At 34.3% G+C, this 19,284-nt stretch overlaps 1 protein-coding gene across 1 annotated transcript; it reads right to left on the reverse strand.

The window, feature by feature from the left end:
- Positions 1–348: 348 nt before the first annotated feature.
- Positions 349–14,288, reverse strand: LOC128240832 (transcription factor Sp9-like). Its single transcript, XM_052957750.1, has 3 exons — positions 14,009–14,288; positions 3,244–4,207; positions 349–2,890 (listed from the first exon to the last, which is right to left on the reverse strand). Exons 1-3 carry the CDS (start codon positions 14,024–14,026, stop codon positions 2,607–2,609), a joined length of 1,266 nt encoding a protein of 421 aa, XP_052813710.1. The 5' UTR covers positions 14,027–14,288; the 3' UTR covers positions 349–2,606.
- Between the last annotated feature and the right edge of the window lie 4,996 nt (positions 14,289–19,284).

The raw sequence follows: 19,284 nt of genomic DNA on the forward strand, positions 1-19,284 counted from the left end.
TCAAGATGTTTACGTTGTCAACATTAAGCTCTTCTTAGTTACGGAAAAGCCAGACACTCAGATTTTAATTTGTGTTCAGATCTTAACATTTTACCCAACACATAATTTATCCTATGTGAAACTGCACTTCCCGATTTTTTTTTATTTTACTCGTATATACCCGAAAAGGAAAACTATTAATCCATACTCACTGTTTTTAACTCATTGCCTTAAAAAGGGAAGACGCATTGGCCCATGTGTTGTGGCTTCGATTACTGCCCGCCGTGAAAGACTTGTTACATTTATTACAATAGAAATTATGCCGTAGTACTTATCATTCCGCCTTACAAAACAGGGAACAACACCATGATATGTTCTTGACTTTACTTTCCGAACTTCATAACAAAACAGTTTGAGAGATACATTGTTATATGATAAACATAACTACTATAAGTATAATAGCACATGCAAAAAGATAAGTTTTGCTCTTAATCAAGGCACTCCAGTAAAATCAATTTTAAAGATATAAATAATATAACTGAATGAGCAGATTTTCCTTTCAAATGAATTCATTTGATTATGTCCGCAGATTTAAAATGTTTTCAATTAACAAACATGCATGTGAACTGCAGTTACTGTACATGTTTAGGAAGAGTCAAAAACTAAATACTAGTTTTCAGCAATTTAGCAACAATTTCTTAGCTTAATAAAAAGTTACTGGAACATGGACTTGCTACGAAATATTTCAAGTACGTATTTTATGTAGGTTTGTTTGCCCATATAATTTGTCCACCCACTTTTTCTAGCATTTCCTCAACGTCACGTACTACAAACACTGTTTTCAAACATTGCCCACAAGGGCTCAAATATAAAACACTTTCCCCATATGGCACTAGTATATTTGTATAGTTCTTAACAGTTGAGTTTAGTGAACATGTACAGTCATGAAAAACCAAACATAATTTTGATATGGAAATAAGGTAATATATCCATTACCTTTCACAGTTATATTCTTATTACTGCGATAATTCATGTTTCAATATAGATGTCATCCCTACACATTTACATTTTGTCCGACATCAAACGATCTAGTCCGTTAAAAACATTTTTTTTGACCTACATGATGTTATTTTTAAACTTTTTTTAAGTTGCACGTGTATCATTTTTCCTACAACTACATGTACTTAACGTTGCTCAAAATTCACTCAGATATGTTGACAGAGTTCTGAAGACATTAGCTGTGTAATCTTTATACTGAAGATATATTTTTCATGCTGTTTTCACTGAAAACAGACAGGTTACATTAAATAGTCCAGCAAAAATCTGGGCTAAAAAATTGGTGCGCTACTGCACGTCTCAGGGTCTCACTCACAGAGTGGTCCAAAAATGCATTATGAATTAAATCAACATTATACACTTAAGTATGAACAAATATATTATTCTAGCACACCGGATAGGCATTTTCGGTGAATTCAGCCGTGCTGGAAAACTCCATCTGGCATCCCCCATGCCAGATGAGTCACGCGCTGTGACGTAATACTTTCATTTTCTTTTATTAAACACTAAATTTAACCATAGTTATGAGATTTCAATAGATGAGTTCGATTAACATTAACTTTACAAAAATATTCCTTAAAAACAAAACAAAATAACCCTTAAAAGACGTGATATCGAAGGAACTTATTGATGTATGCGGTGAATACAAATTACTGTGTGTCATGACGTCAGTCAACATCATCGCACGCGCTTTTTGGTAAAATGTACAAAAACGCGCTTTTTATGTATTTTCTTCACAAAAAATGTAATTAAAGGTATGCTAGAAAAAATATCTATCATGTGTGTCCGTTCCGGATAGAAAAATCCGACCCTCGGGCACGCTGCGTAGCCGGTAACTCGGCAAGCCTCGTTACCTGGCAACGCAGGTGCCCTCGGGTCGGATTTTTCTATCTGGAACGGGAACACATGACAGATATTATTAATATGTCTCTTTCATAATAATGTTGATTTTGATCCAAATATACCCATACTTCTGCAACACTGATCCCACATTTTTTTAGCAAGGAAACCTGTTTCAAATTTAATATGAGTGCCTCATGAATTGTCACGTGTTTTATGATAATTTTACAGCCTTGTCATATATGCTCTACTTTCATCCCTATCGCGGTACTTCCGCTGTTCCAAGTGGGGTCTTAAAAAGACAAGACTTGAGCATTACTGCATGGTGCAAGGTTTCAATAAATTAGTTTTACGACTTCTAACGAGCTGCAATAGTTTCAACTGGGTCAGGCACAATATATTATCACAAATGTTAATATTTGTCAATGTATGTAAGGCGACACTTAATCAAAAAGCGGTTGAAATAGGCATTAATATATAATTAAATGGCACTTGTTGCTAGAAATAACCAGACATATAGTAATAACACAAACACACGTCTCTGACATGTCATAATGCATACATGTATACAAAAGTTCATGGACATGAAAATTATTGCGAGTTATATAAAACAAAAAATGGACGATGTTTTGCTAGCTAATACTGTTGCTAATCTGCTGTAAAGCAAAGACACTGCTGAGCGGTTAAACCGCACATGAATAAAACATTTTTGTCACAATTTTGTCAACATTTCAGTCAGGTTTAACTGGTGACGTTTTGTTACTATTTTTGGACGGAGAGTTCCCATTCACATCCTGGCTGTTTTCTGAGTCACTTCCGCTCAGTGATTTTTGTTTATCATTGTTATGTGTTTTGACGTGCTTACTCAAATGATCACTGCGCATGAACCGCTTGTTACAAGTAGGACAAGCAAAGCGTTTTTCGCCCGTATGAGTTCGTAAATGGCGTTGAAGTTCATCAGAGCGTGTAAAACGTTTGCCACAAAACAACCAGTTGCAGACGAAGGGACGTTCTCCTGAAAGGTACATTACTATATTTATAAACATTTTGTAAAAAATCATTACTGCAGTGTAAGGCTCGTGTGGAATTTTTATTTATCTTTGTAAAACTGGTAATGACATTACAGTCTTCGACCCCGTAATTGCAATTGTATTCACATGTAAAATAACCATCTTTCAAATACATTACAAATTCTTAGCATGAAAGTGAGATACTTAATACAAGCACATTTCAATCACTGTGTCTTACACGAACTTTAGTGATTACATTCATGGTTAGTGAAAAATCATTGAAACATCATCAGCTTAACCTGGTGTAAAACAGATGAAACAAACTCACACAAAACAACGGAAAAAGTCCAGCTCTTACCAGTATGCCATCGTAGATGTGCCTTCAAATGTGAGGTTTTCCCGTAGACTTTGCCACATCCGGGTATGTGGCAATTGTGAAGATTCTTCTTCCGTAAGTGAGCGCCTGAAGGACCGAGACGCTCTGCGTCCTGGCAATTGGGACAATCACATGTTGCTCTTCCTGTATAGCGTCTCTGTGACCTTGATGAGCTTAGAGATGACATCGTAGGGGTTCTTGACAACGCGAAAGGATTCATAGACGAAGCTGCAATATCACTGTTTGAAGGTAGAATAGATTTGTAAGTTTCTTGCAGTAAATGTGGAAACGTAGACCCGTTTGAACCAAAGGCATGTCCGAATGCATTTAGTGAATCAGTATTCGGATAGTTAGATCCGGATAATTGTGAGTGAACACTGTTTGCTGAGCCGCTGATGTCAGAAAGCCAGTTTGAGGGGTTTGAATGCATATCCCACCACGATGCTGGGGCATTCATAGAACTGGAAATATCAGACTTCAAGCTATGAGAGTTAGCACTTGGGATATACGAGGACCATGAATCATATAGAGATCCATTCGGGACTCTTGAGTAAACATTTCCTAAATTCGCATTCGAATCACTGTACATCTTTTGCGACAATGCCGATTGACAACTTTCTAATTGTTGTGAATGTGCGTAGGAATTTCCCGTACTTGTTGGATAAAATAGGTCACTGCCATATGCCCCTGAACAACTTTGAAGTGTATTACTTCTTGAGTAGTTGAATCCTGATGACGTCATCGCCATTGGCGAATTAAAACTGGACATTCGTTGTGACGTTAACGATAATGGGTTGGGTGCTTCCATAGCTGATATGGGCTTTTTCCACGGATGAAAACTCTTGTGCATCTCTGAGCCTGTGAGTTGGGACTGTTGTTTGGCAGAGATTTTGTTACACTGGGCAGCCAGCATGGCCAAGGGTGTTCCCCCAAATGCGTGCGGATCCTGAAATTAAATCGTGTCAAATATGTTAATAATGTGACATCAAATCATCCAATGCGTTTATCGTTTACATCTATATTGGCAAAAAGGGGGAACAAACATGCAGAAGTCGATTTTATTTGATTACTTGGGTTTAAGCCTTCTGCCATGTAGTCAAGCTTAGTCATTAAGAATTCCAACTTTCGCGGGTGTTTGATGGTTCGCATGATACACACTCCCTGCGTCAGATATTACATGTACAGTCTGTCAGTCAATGAGGTTTTACTCTAGTCAGTTTGACGACCTGAAATACATTTTTTTTATATAATTAAGAAGAATACGTTCCCTACGCTCACTCCGTCCATTATTAATCATTAAGACTTTAATTCAGTTCATCATACTATTACTACTTATTTGCTATACAAGTGCGTGTCCTAATGTCGGAACAGCAAATGTCTTGAATTCAGAGCTTTAAAATCAGAATGGTTACCTTAGTAACCAAGTAAAAAGTAAAATAAATAATTGGGTCGCGGAGGCCCTGCAAGCTATATATAAGTAAGACAAAAAACGAGTAACTGAAAAAAATCAGTGGGTAATGGCAGTAATAATACCAGCCCAGTTGCCACACTTGTAACGAAGAACCTGTTTAATGGCTTGTAGACACTGAACTAGAGATACATAACGAACAAAACAACATAGAAATAGTTTACACACAACAAACAATATTTATCAATATATTTTGACTGTGAACGGTCAGCGAAATATAAGTTTTATAGGTAGTTTAAACGTATTTTACGCTTTGGGCGAGCTAAAAATTCCGGAAAGAGAATACGAGCGCCAAGATGAGGATTCCAACGGTCACCTGTGTCGAAAAATTGTAATTTTGTGTCAGACATGTTAGTCGTGAATGTTAGTCGAATGATGTTAAGAAGAGTTTAGATCAACAAGAGATTCATTGTGAAAAAAAACACAATATTTAACAGGCATTTGATAATGTATCAGATGTACATAAATGATACTAGTTTGTGCTAGCTGACCATTCACAATTACGTACATAGACTCTCGGCCTCCAATATGTACCACGCTTATTCGTTGAAATGACTATCTAAAGGGTACGAAATATCCAAAATTCGGAGGATACGAAATGGTCAGGTTACGAAATGACTAGTTCCCAGTAGGTTCGTATGTGATGTTCTTAATATTACCTAATCATGGTTGAACTTAGTTGATACAATTAATTATAACGAAACTAATCACTGAGCGAACAGAATGGCAAAGGAAATTAATACATGAAGGCTAAATATCTCGTGCTCTTCTTCTATGGCAAATAATTGCATAAAATATGGATCAAATATCCCTCCGATGCACCTAAAGCTTCCAAATTAAGTCATGAACATGATTGAAACCGGTTCGCGTGAAAGTCACTTTGATGTCTTCATTCGCCGTCAGATTGAGTGCACATAAACCTCACTGGGGTGATCAAAGTTTCCGTTTTCTAAACATTTATTGTTCGGAATTATTTAAAAAGTAATTCATATGACATATTTAGAATCAATAAACTTCATGTTTACAATAAGTTTAAGCATGTAAATGCTAAGCCGAACAATATCCAGCCACGCGAGGTGATCAGATTAACTTTTGTCACGCATTTTCGCGTATTAAGTTTCCAAACTTCTCTAAGATCAAACACGAAGCTTATCAAATGCATCTTTACTGTCATAAAGCCGAAAGAAATTGATACGTTTGTTATTTTCATGGACAGATTTTATAAGTTTGTCAAGCAATATTTGTTAAATCTAAGTGTTTACCCTGCTCTTCATACTGTAGTAGCCATAATGGACACTGGATTAAAAGTTGATTTGAGGTCACATGAAATCAAGTCGAATATAATTAGACCACAGTTTCGTTCATCGCAAGTACATTCAGAGCTCGCTGCAATTCAAGAAGCTACCCACGAAATCCGTTAAGAATTTCTGCAAGAAAGTTAGATACAGCGCCAAAAATTTCTCTTTCGCCTTCCAATATAAATTTCATGATTAAGAACTTTTACACTAGAGTACTCGTGATCATCTGTCCAAAGGAACTTTGTTTGTCAATGTGGTGGGGAAATATGCGTATATTACACTAGAATGCACCATTATTCAATTGTTTTCAAGTTTTCTTGCTGATATCAGCAAAACAATTACAGGGGGTGAGCTCCAAACCCCATAACCAGGCTTACACCCCTCCCTCTTATGTCAATCCTGAATCCGCCCCTGAATTATGATATGACGTTTTTGCATACTTTATATTAAGTCTTTGTTTCAAAATTATGTCTTTCGGATTGTATTCAATATCAGAAAACTATGGTAACTTAGGGCTTGTATATTACATCATTGAAATTTACATGTTTATTGTCAACGTCATGTTGTGTTGGTACTGGTTTTGTTTTAAATTTAATTATAAAGATATGAAGAAAAAAAAAACGTTATTTTATTGTTCCCTTAGTTTAGCCTAAAACTTAAGTTGAAAGTACCGTCAACCTCCATGAAAGCAGATTTCAAAGTTTTAGCAAAATTTCCCACAGGTGTTTGGTTTAAAACCTGAGATGACCATTTACATTCTTTTAGTCCGATGACCGTTCAAGAGCAGTACAGGCCATTTGACTTTAATCTACAAGTGTAGCACCAACTCTATGTCAAATAGCCCAAAGGTAGTTGAATATGACTGTCATTCAATATCTGCTCATGCAAACACCTAAAATTAAATATAATCCCATTAGATTTGGAAGAAAAAACTTGTTTAACATTAAATTAACAAATTTCTCAAGGGTCGCCCACTTCGGATTTTCTAGATTTGAGGATATTTTTCTCAATGAACAAGTAGGAAAAAGGAACTTGATCATAAATCATTTCAATCGAGGATGAGTATACCCAAAAATTACCCATTGTGGTCACGTCAAGTCTCGTTGTGAACGAGATTTGATGGATAGCTTCGACCATTTTGAACCTTTGAAATGTCGTCTGCTTCTTACGCACATTAGCATTTGATACTTTTCGACATTTATCGTTGTGATTTCGGAGTCTGAGAAGTAAATGTGGTTTACATATCTATATCTTGAACGTCAATGAGTAACTGCTTTGCAATTAATTATACAGGTTAATCATCGCACATGTATGTGGCTATAAAGCACACACAGTTTTGTGTTACAAAGAATCATTTTGCATGTCTGAAACGAAACATACCAGTACATCTTACCAAGTAACCATATACAAGCAGTCACAGAAGGATATAAACAGTATTACTTAAGCGAATGTTGAACGCCAAGACGCAAACGTGGTTTTCTATTATTGAAAAATGTTGTGACAAGTGCGAGGATGAATACTCATGTAACGGTAACCACCCCCCTCCCCCCCCCCCCCCACACACCCTTCACACACACACTTAGTGGGGTTTTTTGCCGATGACCGTTTCAATGCGGTAACTCCAACATTGGGTTAATGCATGAAAAATATGCATTGTGTTAAACTTAATTTGACTTTATCTATAAAACCAAAACAATGCATTTGATAATGATACAGATATTGATATATTAGCGATGTTTTAACGCTTTTTAACCGAGGAATGTGAGGCCACGTAGCCATTTATTCAAAACAATAATTTATAAAGGCATTTTTTGTTTTTGTCTTCGTAAATTATTTGCTTGCTTTTTTGTGTTCATCATTATGTCAAATAAGCTAAACATTACAATGCATTTTAATTAAAAAGAAAGGAAACAATGCATCAACTTATATTGTTCGCCTTCTAACAGAATCATGGAAAAAGTTGAGGCAACTGGAATTGTCCCCCTAGCTTCCATTCATGTATTGATATATTTGTAATGTTCTTCATTGCACTTATTCTGTATATTGACCTCCATTAACAGTTTGACATCTCTTCTCTTGTTTTTATCCCGTTTTGATGACATCAAACTCGCGCTACTTTAATGCAAAATATTCGTGATCATATGCCACACAACTTCATGGTACAAGATGCAATCTGTCTCGAACTCAAGATGGTAAAATTCGACAGCAATCGGGTGAATTGACAACCAGTTCTCACGGTGTGTTGTGAAACTGCTACGGTAAACCGTTGTTTTTTTAAGATCTGCAGTCAGTTTAACTTATGGTTTGGTCAAAGTAAACCAAAATATATTTTTATTGGTCAATATTTATCTACTAATAATTACCAACTAATCATATAATTTAAATTTAAATGTGTGGGCAATGTATCCCCCTTGTAGACAAATAGCTGCTGATATATATAAAGAACCATTTGCTTCTAATTATGCATGTATCTTAAACTCTTTGAATGGCATTTTTGACAAGGTTTAAAATTGGTGCATGCATTTCGGTGTTTTGCACATTAACTATTCGTTGAGGTTTATGATATTTGACTAAAAGCTTTTAAGACGGAGATTTCACAGATAAATTATCTCATTGTTTGGGCCACACAAGAATTTTGGTTATTCATACAATTTCTTGTCATCTTTGATTCCATTTTACCACCCATATTACGCAGGTCTAAAACACTACTTTGCAATTTCAATAGTAAAATCGAATCTACAAACACTTCATATGACCCTAGCTTTATTCAACCAATCAGAAATAGACATTCTACGCATTGAATCTTTTCGAATTCGTGTCAGTCAATTGAACCGCAGTTTCGTATTTTGTCAAAAGCGTTTTATGTAAGAACTAAGGAATTGATTAAAAGTAAAATCGATTCAGTCGACTGTTTGCAAAGCAATGTTTACTTTCTAAAATTATTTTCTGTTTTAAAAGAATTGCACCGAATCCACTACAAAACATTGTCGATGTTTATAGACAGTTTCATTCATATGGCTGTAAACTATGACAGCATGATGACAGGTATGGATTTTAATGTATTTTGTGAAAAGTAAAAACATTCCAAACATACAATGCTACCCCACATTCTATTTATTATTTTTTATTTTTAATTATAAGATTATTTCAAAAGACAAAAAAAATCAATCAAATTAGAAATAGGGCATTAGGTACAACATGTCCATGTAGATGGGATGTAAACTTGCTCTCGGTATGTTATATATCATGCATATTTTTTTTCTGTCATAATACATAGTTTCAGATTGTGTCTTCCATCATAACATAACATAACATTTCAGAGTTCTACAAATTCCGTCAATTTAACTTGTGAAAAAAGAATACTCAACCGCATACTTATTCCACATTTACGAACAACATGTGTATGACCACACAACCACAATCGACACGACGGCGTCCAATACTGGTACAAGAACCCCGACAATCTCATACAGAGTGATCTCCCTTGGCGAACACAGATCTCTGACACGACGTACGAAACATAACTTAATTCTGTTGTAATAGGGTATGTTTCACTAAAATACGTTGTTTCCAAAGTTAAAAGTTCAAAATAACGCAATTTGTAGCTTTTTGAATGTCGTCACGTGATTTAGATTATCACGTGACGTCGGTCATCACTGTACTGCAAAGGGAAGTAACCGCTGCGTGGAGATTTAGACAATACTTCATAGATAGCCAGATAATGGGGTTGACTCAAACTGGATTAATATTGAGTTCCTGCCTTGTAACAGTGCATAAAAGAAACATTTTTTAATTCCGTTTCGGTTGCAAAAATAAGCAAAATGTTGCATTAACAGACAAAATCTACGCATGCAAACAACCTCTCATGAATACTGTTTATGTGTAGCTATCTTGTTAAATGTAATAAATGCCAATATTACTCTTATACCGTATAAATGGTAAATGAACTTTAAAAATGGCAAGAAAAGTAAAATGCAGGAGGGAATGTGTCCGCCTTAGCAAAGTATCTTTATCAAGATAATCAAAGCCATGTGAATTTGTCCATGATAAATGGTTACATATAATTGCAATCATGTTCAACATCATAACATCTTTTATTATCTGCCATGCGTAGTGTATTCATCTCCTACAAGTGAGTATTTTAAATTAAGTGTGCTTTCATCCTCTCTATAAAAATGCTCAAGTAACCAATTTCAGAAAAGCCGATTCCATCAACAGGGAAAACCGCCATCCACCAGCTCTAGCTCCATCGCTGAACATGCAGCATATTGTCGAATCATTCTGTCCCTGTAACCCCGGCATTATCTTCGTTTGAACTCATTGACCGTTCATAAACACACTGATTAACCTCTTTAATAATTAAATTAACTCGAACGCGAGCATACCGTGTGATTTTCTACCCCTTTAATCAGTGACCTAACCGATTATTAAAGCAATTAGAAGGATCTCCGTCTTTGACTTTTGGACGAAAGCCTTTTTTTCGCGTACGATCATAACCTTTTGGTTAAGTTTGTCGAAATCAGCAATAAAAGATTAATACAGCATATCTACGCTTATTTCAAGAAAACCAATGTTTCTTTTTTACATATATAGTTGTAGATTTGATTAAAATGTCGCTTAAATTATAAAATATATACACTTAAATATATTGTATTATCATTTAAACGTCATCAAGCATGGTGTATATGTCCGGGAGTATAGGTTAGATTACTGTGAGATACAATAAAAACATTAGTACATCAATGTATTAAAACGAATTTTCCAGTCATATCTTTTATATATAACAATATTTAAAATATTTATACCAAAAAACACTCTTCATTTATGACATATATTCGGTGCCTAGCCATCATCTTTTAAACTTAAAATAGTAATATTTTTTTTAATTGCTAAAAATAAATATAAATTATTGCAAATGTGAATATTTTCATTTTTAAGGGCCTTATATCTCTGATGCAAATATCAGCTTATCTTCAGTATGTGAAAGACGACTTGTCTTAAGGTTTATGGCGCAAAACCAGTCCCCAGCTAAACAACATGGTAATGTTAATAAGATTAAAGTATGCCCCGTAAATCAAGCAAATGGTCATTGCTCATTGAACTAAACTCGCTTGGTGTAACGACCCCGTACGTTCATTCAGTTAAGTTTAAAGAGTGAAAATTACGGAATTATCAAGAAAAAATGAAAACAAGATAATTATCTCGCACTCGGTATGAGTTTTACTGAGATTATCCTACTTCATTTGCCAAGCTCCAAAGAAATAAATTTGAACATTATTATAGAGGCAAATAAAACAAGTGTACAATATTTATGCATGAACATGGAACACACACATTCATCTGAACACTGCAAATTAAAGCGCTAGCAATTTATAAATATTAAATGTATTCGACAAAATCTAAACATTGTTTTAAAAGACAATAATAATAAAACTGTTTTAAAAATAAAGATGATAAGAAAATAAAATATACTACGCTTATTTGCCAGGTTTCAAAATATATTCAAGCGTATATTATATAGTTCGGTAAGCAATTGAATTTATTTGTATAACAAAACAAATTTAAAAAACACACACGTGTACAATTTCTTCAGAAAACACACGGACAAATGCCAGACGGCGCTTGATATCATGAACAGTTTAATAAAACAACTGTTATTTTAGAAAATATAATAATAAAAGCACGAAATAATCTCGCACGTGCTAAAACAATTAAATTCAAACAAAACACGCAAAAACAAAATGTTACGAAACAAACATAACATAAAAACATTTTTTTTTCAAACTTCCTTGGAATTTATTAAAATCCTAATATCGCAAGCCCCGATGTGCGGAATTTGCGCTAATATTATAAATCTTACCCCATAAATACTAAGCTGGAAAAGATCATATTTTTTGACACTTTGCAAGAAAACTGAGAGTTTCCTAATAAATTTCCCATTAAAACAGCAGGCTGATCCTTATCATACACCCATCTAAAGCACTAGGACATTTTCAACATCTGATAACATTATTCGCATTGTAACCCACAGTGCGAAATTTAATTCATTATTTTGGGAAATATTTTTTTTCATAATGTTTTATAAAACAGACAAGCATTTGTTGAATTTCTGTTTGGGGGTGAAAAATGACTTTAAACGAAATAATACCACTATGGTTGGTATTAAATAATTGTGTGTTACAATTATTATATTCATTAATATCATCTGGTTTTCCATAAAATTTGAAACCTAGCATTTTTCTTAGTATAATTCAAAATTTCCTAGCAATAAGTATTGGTTATTCATAACATGTATTATCTAAATGATATATAATTTAAGCATGCGAAATATGTTGTAAGCAAACTAACTACATGACTGCTTGACTCCGAAAATTATATTTGAATTAAAATATCAAGGAACAATTCAATATTTTGTATAAAATTTTGCATTTTCAGCTAAGCATAATGCAAATTATTATTATAAACGTGCTTTATATATCGGTTATTCATAGTATTTATAAAACAGTTGGTCGGAGATTATAGCGCTGATAATTCATAAAATTTCGGCAATTATTTTTTCCGGAAAAACATTTGATTTCTAATGGAATATATCTCTTAAATTTAATGTTAAATGTACGCTTTTTAATCGACAATCTATGAATTGTAAGTGGCATAAAGTGTGTTGTACAAATGAGTTACAGATGCACTATTGTATCAACTATGTTAAGGATTTTCGTCCTCCACATTTTTACGAATGACAAGCACCTAACAAGGTTATAAAATCGCGCATTCCGTTTTTCAAGAATAGTGAAAAAATACATAAGAAATGTCAGTTTCATTTTTTATCTATAAATCTTTTATTTTAAGGAATATAAACAGTTGAAAGGCTGTCCGTGCGTCAGATAATCCAAACGGTTGTTGACGATATTATTTTGATATGATTATTTTGCGTAGTTAGTTGTGTCAAATTCAATTAAATTTTATTTGACATATCATAATAATAGATACGGTAATGAAAATAAAATATGGCATGACAGCTAAGTAGCTGAGTATGTTTTCAAAAATGAGATCAAATAATAATTATATGACAGAATTCGTTTATACTATATCTTGTAGTTGACAATTATCTCGTTGGTCGACGATCTTTACTAGCTTATAATTAAAAACAGATTCAAGTCAGTATGTTTTGTATAGATGAACGATGACACACAGTTTTGCATGAAATATATGTTCTAAATGAAATAAGCGGTTGCATTCATTATGCATAAATTTCTCGATAAAACATATTTGACGGAAAAAACTAGCATCTATTCTACTACACAAGAACATATACTTACAAAATTGCATTTATAAATATGTTTTAAAAAGATGTATGTGCAACTAAATGCAATTTATTTTTAAAGCCAAAAGCACATGACTGCAGGGACGCCAAACCGATATATACGTATTAAAACATTAAGAATTCCAATACTTTCACTGCTAAAAGCTGTTGCCCTATCAATCAGTAATTATTAAAGTTTTCCGCGAAGAAAAGTCAGTTACGACTCATGCAATACAGACTAAAAGAACTAGCCCAGAGCTTATAAAGACGAAAATTTAAATGTTACAAAAAGTAAAATTTATTATTGTTTTGTATAAAGATTTTTGAAAAAAAAACCACTCATTTTTACACACAATAACAACAAAATAGTAGTAGTCCTTGATGGTTTAGAAGTAGCAAGTTTACCATAAAATTAAGAGTTTGACTTAATATTCTGAAATTTAGACTCAGGCGAGCCACTTCAGAGCGCTTTAGTACGTAGCGCTAGCCATGAAATATATCTTACGCTTCCTGATGAACCAGTTCCCAGGACGTAAGTAAAAATATGACCAGTAACCCGAAAGCTACTGCAATATTGTTTAGTAACGCATGGACCAACAAGAAATGACAAAGAATCACTCATGACAACAATCCTTTCCAGCATCCTATTCTATAGTAATAACTATAATCGGGTACACTTACCCCAAGCATCGTGGTCATGTTCTGTTAAGCGTTTCCCGTCTCAGATTTCAGCCTTTTTTTAGCCACAGGCATTTAAATAACAAAATCGTTTTAACAATTCAGTTATCACATGTCAACAATCTCAAATTTTCCACAAAGTCTATTATATAGTGTATGATAATATTACATATCTATCTATATCAGTATCTAAATAATCCAGAATAATCCCCCTGATATTGAGGTAGATTTCGCGAAGGCGTGAGTGATACGATGTTTATCACGCTAAGGGATTATTTTTACACCTTGCCAGTCCCCTCCCCCAGTTTAATTTTCAAACACCATAAACAAATATTAAGGCATTTTCTACGTAGCAATGTATTGAAATTGATAGGCCAAAAGTGGGCGGAGGAACTACTTTTCTTTGCGGTGATTGATCGAGCTAATTACTGGGTTGTGCGAGGTGTGCCGTATAATTATCGTCCAATCAGAGGCGTTTTAGGGCGTGACTGCGCGTGGTCGAGACACCAGAAAGAGGCTCGGTACGTGACCTTGCAATTAATCCGCGTCAAATTCTGATTTTGCTCGAGTTATCTCGCATTATCACGTTCTTGATCATTTGTTTATTTCTGAACACGGTTTTAATTAACTTGTAAGATATACTCCAAGCGATGAGTAGATTGTGTTCAGTTTTGAATGTGCTTTATGATTCATTGCTTAAAAGACCTGACAGGTTTTTGGTAAATGAAAATTTAGTACCGAAATTGGAGAAACTGCGAAGTGATTAAAGTTTGATATAAATAAACATTACAGATAATTGGCAGGATGCCTGTTTGCCAAACCACCGATAAGCCTGAAGAAATATTTCATAAAATATCAGATTTGGTGAAGAGTTTATAATATATCAAAATGGTTTAACAGAAAGTTTTCGCTCCCGATAATGCAAACACAAAGACCACCAGGTCATAGAAATATTTGTTTGGTGTCAAAGAATATAAAGTTTATCAGCTTTTGTTCTCCAAATAACAACTTTTCAATTATTTGCATTGAACTATATGCTGCCATGTACTCTTTATACGAAATAAGCTATCCTAAAACCAAAATATAGCTATTAGCTAAATAGAAGTTTACATATATCAAAGTCAAATATATTGCATGAAACACTGAAATATAACTTGAACAAGACGCATTCCAAACGGTATCCGATTACGACCGGACAATCAAAACTCAACTCCGTGTATATATAAAACATATAATCATATTTATGGCACACAATAAGAATGCAAACGAATGCACCACGAACACGAATTACATCGAATTAAACAAGTATTATCATGTGTAAAAGGAAGAATACTGGTTTCTTATAATTGTTGCACAGAAGATAAGCTTTGACAGATCATTCAGGGATTGTTTGTGTTTTCTTATAATAAAGTAACAATTTGTTTTCTTTTGACGAAGGACGGCATCTTTTTGAATACTAAAAGTAATGAGAAATGCATAGACACATTCAATAACTAGGCAATACGAATATCTGCGCATAGCTGTCTTATAAATAAACTGTAATTATAAGACAGTATTAAGATAATTGGTGAAAGAAAAACTATTTAAAAAAGATTCTTATGTTGTTATATTGGACTTGAATAAGTTAATAAATGTGAATCAAATGGTCTAACATAACTGAACAAAATGTCTGCCTATATAACCTTACAGGGGGTTGTAAACGAGCAAGTTCTCTAACAGGCTCCCTCTACCGGAAGCATTTGTCTGAATGGCAGCCATTTTTTTACCCTTTTTTATGAATCAGTACTTTTTACTTGTGAATCATATTTAGATTTTTTTTTGATAGCTTGAAGAATCAAATCACTCTTAGAGTTCATTCCCTGGATAACACACAGTGCTGGTGTCCATTTTGAGATGCCATGAGAAATATCCCCTTATTGGACTCGCATCACCAAGATTTCTAACTATTCTCACCACTCTCATATCTCGTTTCCTCCATTTCATCGTTTCAAATTTCCCTAAAAATGCCCTATGGCATTATCTTAAAGCTTTGTCTTGAATAATTTCTCCCTACGGCAAGTAAACGAGCAAGTTCTTTAAGGGCTTCCTTAACCGGAAATATTTGTCTGATATGGGCGCCATCTTTCACCTTTTGATCACCTTATTAAGTATCATTACTTTCTGAGGACCCGTGCATCAGTTTTGGAGTGACTAATGCCAACGATTTTGGAATAATCACCACATTGTCTAAGCCCGGTGCCATTAAGGGAGGGAGAATTCATTAATCCGGCAATTTCGTGTATTAAGGGAGCAATAATTGTATCAATTGTACGCACAAATAACGGGTTAAGAAGGGGAAAGTTGTGGAAAGTGGAAAGTGATTAATGCTTCATCATGTACTGGAATTCTTTGAGAAGCGGTAGTAAATGTGCATTGTTTTTTATCCTGCTAATAGAATGTATAATAATTTTCCCTTGTTTTTTTTCCAAACTATATAGAGCATATTGTCATTAAATATATAGCAAAATAATAGTTCGTCATTCCACATTTTTCATTATATTTTACCGCCAGCCATTACAAAAAGAGCGTAAGTATTGAAAAACGCTTTGATACTTCAAACAAAACGTAACAAAATTAAATGGAACTGAACGCAGCTCATAATTAAAACCCATCGCCTATGATAATGGTTTTGTATATATAACTGCAACATTCCCTCCCACGTGCTCGAAATATATTACTCTGAAAGTGTTTTACAAGTGTTTTTCGTTATCTTGTTCAAGTGCTGCCTCGTTAAAGTGTACTGGTTCCTGAAATTATTTCACTGTTGTGTAAATCGCACAAGCACCTGCTTACAATTTTGGTACTTGTGATGAAGAAAGAAACAATTTGTTCTTGACATCAAGTCATTAAAAATCAAGGGATTAATGGTTAGCGTTGTATTTTGTGTTTATAGTTGTATCTCTCTTTATTTAAAAGCTACACCAGAACACACACACGCAAATCTGTTCTGTTTGATGTTGCAATGATACTAGTATTATTATAGTTCCAAGCACTGGAAGCTCTTGTGAACCGGTTTAAACCTCAAGTAAGTTACTGACCACACCAAGGCGGCTTACTTGGGTAACTTGGGGTTTACCTATAAGTTTATTATTGTTTCCTCAAATTAATGCATACTTAAGATTTACCTTTTACGTTTTTTTCTTTATTTAGGATTGTTGAGAGAAGAGTGAGGTTTGTGCACGTAAACTGGTTTTAACCCCTAGTAAACTTACATTTTACTGACCGTTCCAAAGCGGTACCTAACAAAACTTGATAAACATACCTAGTTTTTTTATATATAGTATGTATGCACTGTGCTGTTTGTGAAGTTTTGTGCTGTTCTTCCATGTTTCTTGTTTGTGATTTTTTGTTTCTGTGTTCTATGTCTTTGGCGCTTACCCTGTGCCATTAAACCGGGTTTATGTTTTAACTTTTTGATACTGAGCTTGTTTCTGTAGTTGTTCACATAAGTATTACCCTTAAGTTAAAATCGACCTTTAGCGATATTCTGTTACGTATATGTAAGCCGGATTTGCTATCTTGTAGCTTTTTGCGTCTCTTAATTGTACTTAATAACAAAAATGCTACTGGCCTTATACCTGTGATTTTTGTCGCTTTAACTTTATATTGGACTGTATGGGTAGATGAGGTAATATTTGTTTAAGTGCAAAAAGTTCATGAAATCAAACAGATTCTTATTCTATTCTACTCTAGATTTACATTATGTACTCGAATTAAACTATTGAAACCACGGACATATCAACCTTGATATACTGTCAATAATTTGCTTTAATAAATAATACATCATTCCAGTCTGATTAATATATACTTATAAACTTCATTTTGCCGGACCATTTAGATGCTGATTATTAAGCCAATATATCCTTATAATTACATAAAGGGTACATTTAAACCACATTTCTCGTACATGGCAGGGTCATATAAGACGCTTCAGCAATGTAATGACATAACAGCGACAGATAACATCACCCCATTCATATTTTAAACACCCTAAGCTCTCACATACATCGAGTTTTAAATGTCTCAAATAATTTCATTCTGTTGTCCGTTTATATAAGTTAACACCTGTTGCCATTAAAATGACCGCATTCGGTCAAGAATTAATAGCCATCTTGGTTTTATCAAAAATACGAATCTGACAGTTGTGAGCGAAATTCGTTAAATTTTGCAACTCGTTATACATTTTCGCGGTTGGCAACCGGTATTTATCCATTTATTAAGCGGAAGCTGTTGTCAGATCAAACGTTTGAATTTAAAGGACTGTATTTTTATAATTTAGATCAACTGCAGTTGTAAGAATAATATGTGATGGTGACGATAAAGGTCCTTGGTAATAAATTTACAATCAATTTAAATCGAAGTTCTTATCCCGCAAACATTGTAAGTGTTCACGTCAGTGTTTAAGTTTATAATGTTCTATATACAATATGTAAATGAACGCGAAGAAAGCGACTATAACAAATTTTATATCTGCATCGTCTTTTGATGAACTGTAGGAGGTCTGACTGCAAGTGATCCACTACGAGGTACCAGTCTGCAACAACCCGTTGGTCAAGCCAACTAGATGTGCATCTCAAACTATAGAAGTGCATAATATAGAGGTGCACCATTTAACATGACAATAGAAGTATACCTCTATATATTTATATTGAAATAGCTGTATTTATAAGATACAGGTTCATTTAGTGTGTCCTGTATAAATATAAACGCCACATACACCATTTTTGGAACGTTACAGAAGATAGACAAAACATTACATTTCGCGTTAGCTAAGGTATGTCATGGGTGTTCGATAGTTCGATAGTTCGATAAGACTTCTGAATAGAAATCATAGCATCGCAGACACGTACCAATACTCATCCGTCTTTCTCTTATGTGAAAGCGACATAACTCAACACTATATAATGCCAGAGTTTTGAGTCTTGTTACGTGCAAACATACTCAATGAGTTAAATATTTGCAAGGCGACGCCTACAACGAAGACGACACCGGCGATCACCCGAAGGCAATGACAATATACCGCGATATTTTGGTCTTGGAAAAACACCCGAGCTAACATGATCAGCGTCAGAAAAATTCTCTTAACCGAACTGTTCATCTTAATGACATCGATTTCGATCCTTAAATCGCCATAATTTCCTTCTCATGTAAGATCTCTAGGGATAGCAATGAGCTCATAAATTGGGAATAATTTCCAGAAATAAGGGTCAATTAAAGGATCTCAGTTCAGGTCAAGGGTT

This window comes from Mya arenaria, chromosome 7 (assembly GCF_026914265.1).
Source record: "Mya arenaria isolate MELC-2E11 chromosome 7, ASM2691426v1".
NCBI classification, from domain to species: Eukaryota; Metazoa; Mollusca; class Bivalvia; order Myida; family Myidae; genus Mya; species Mya arenaria.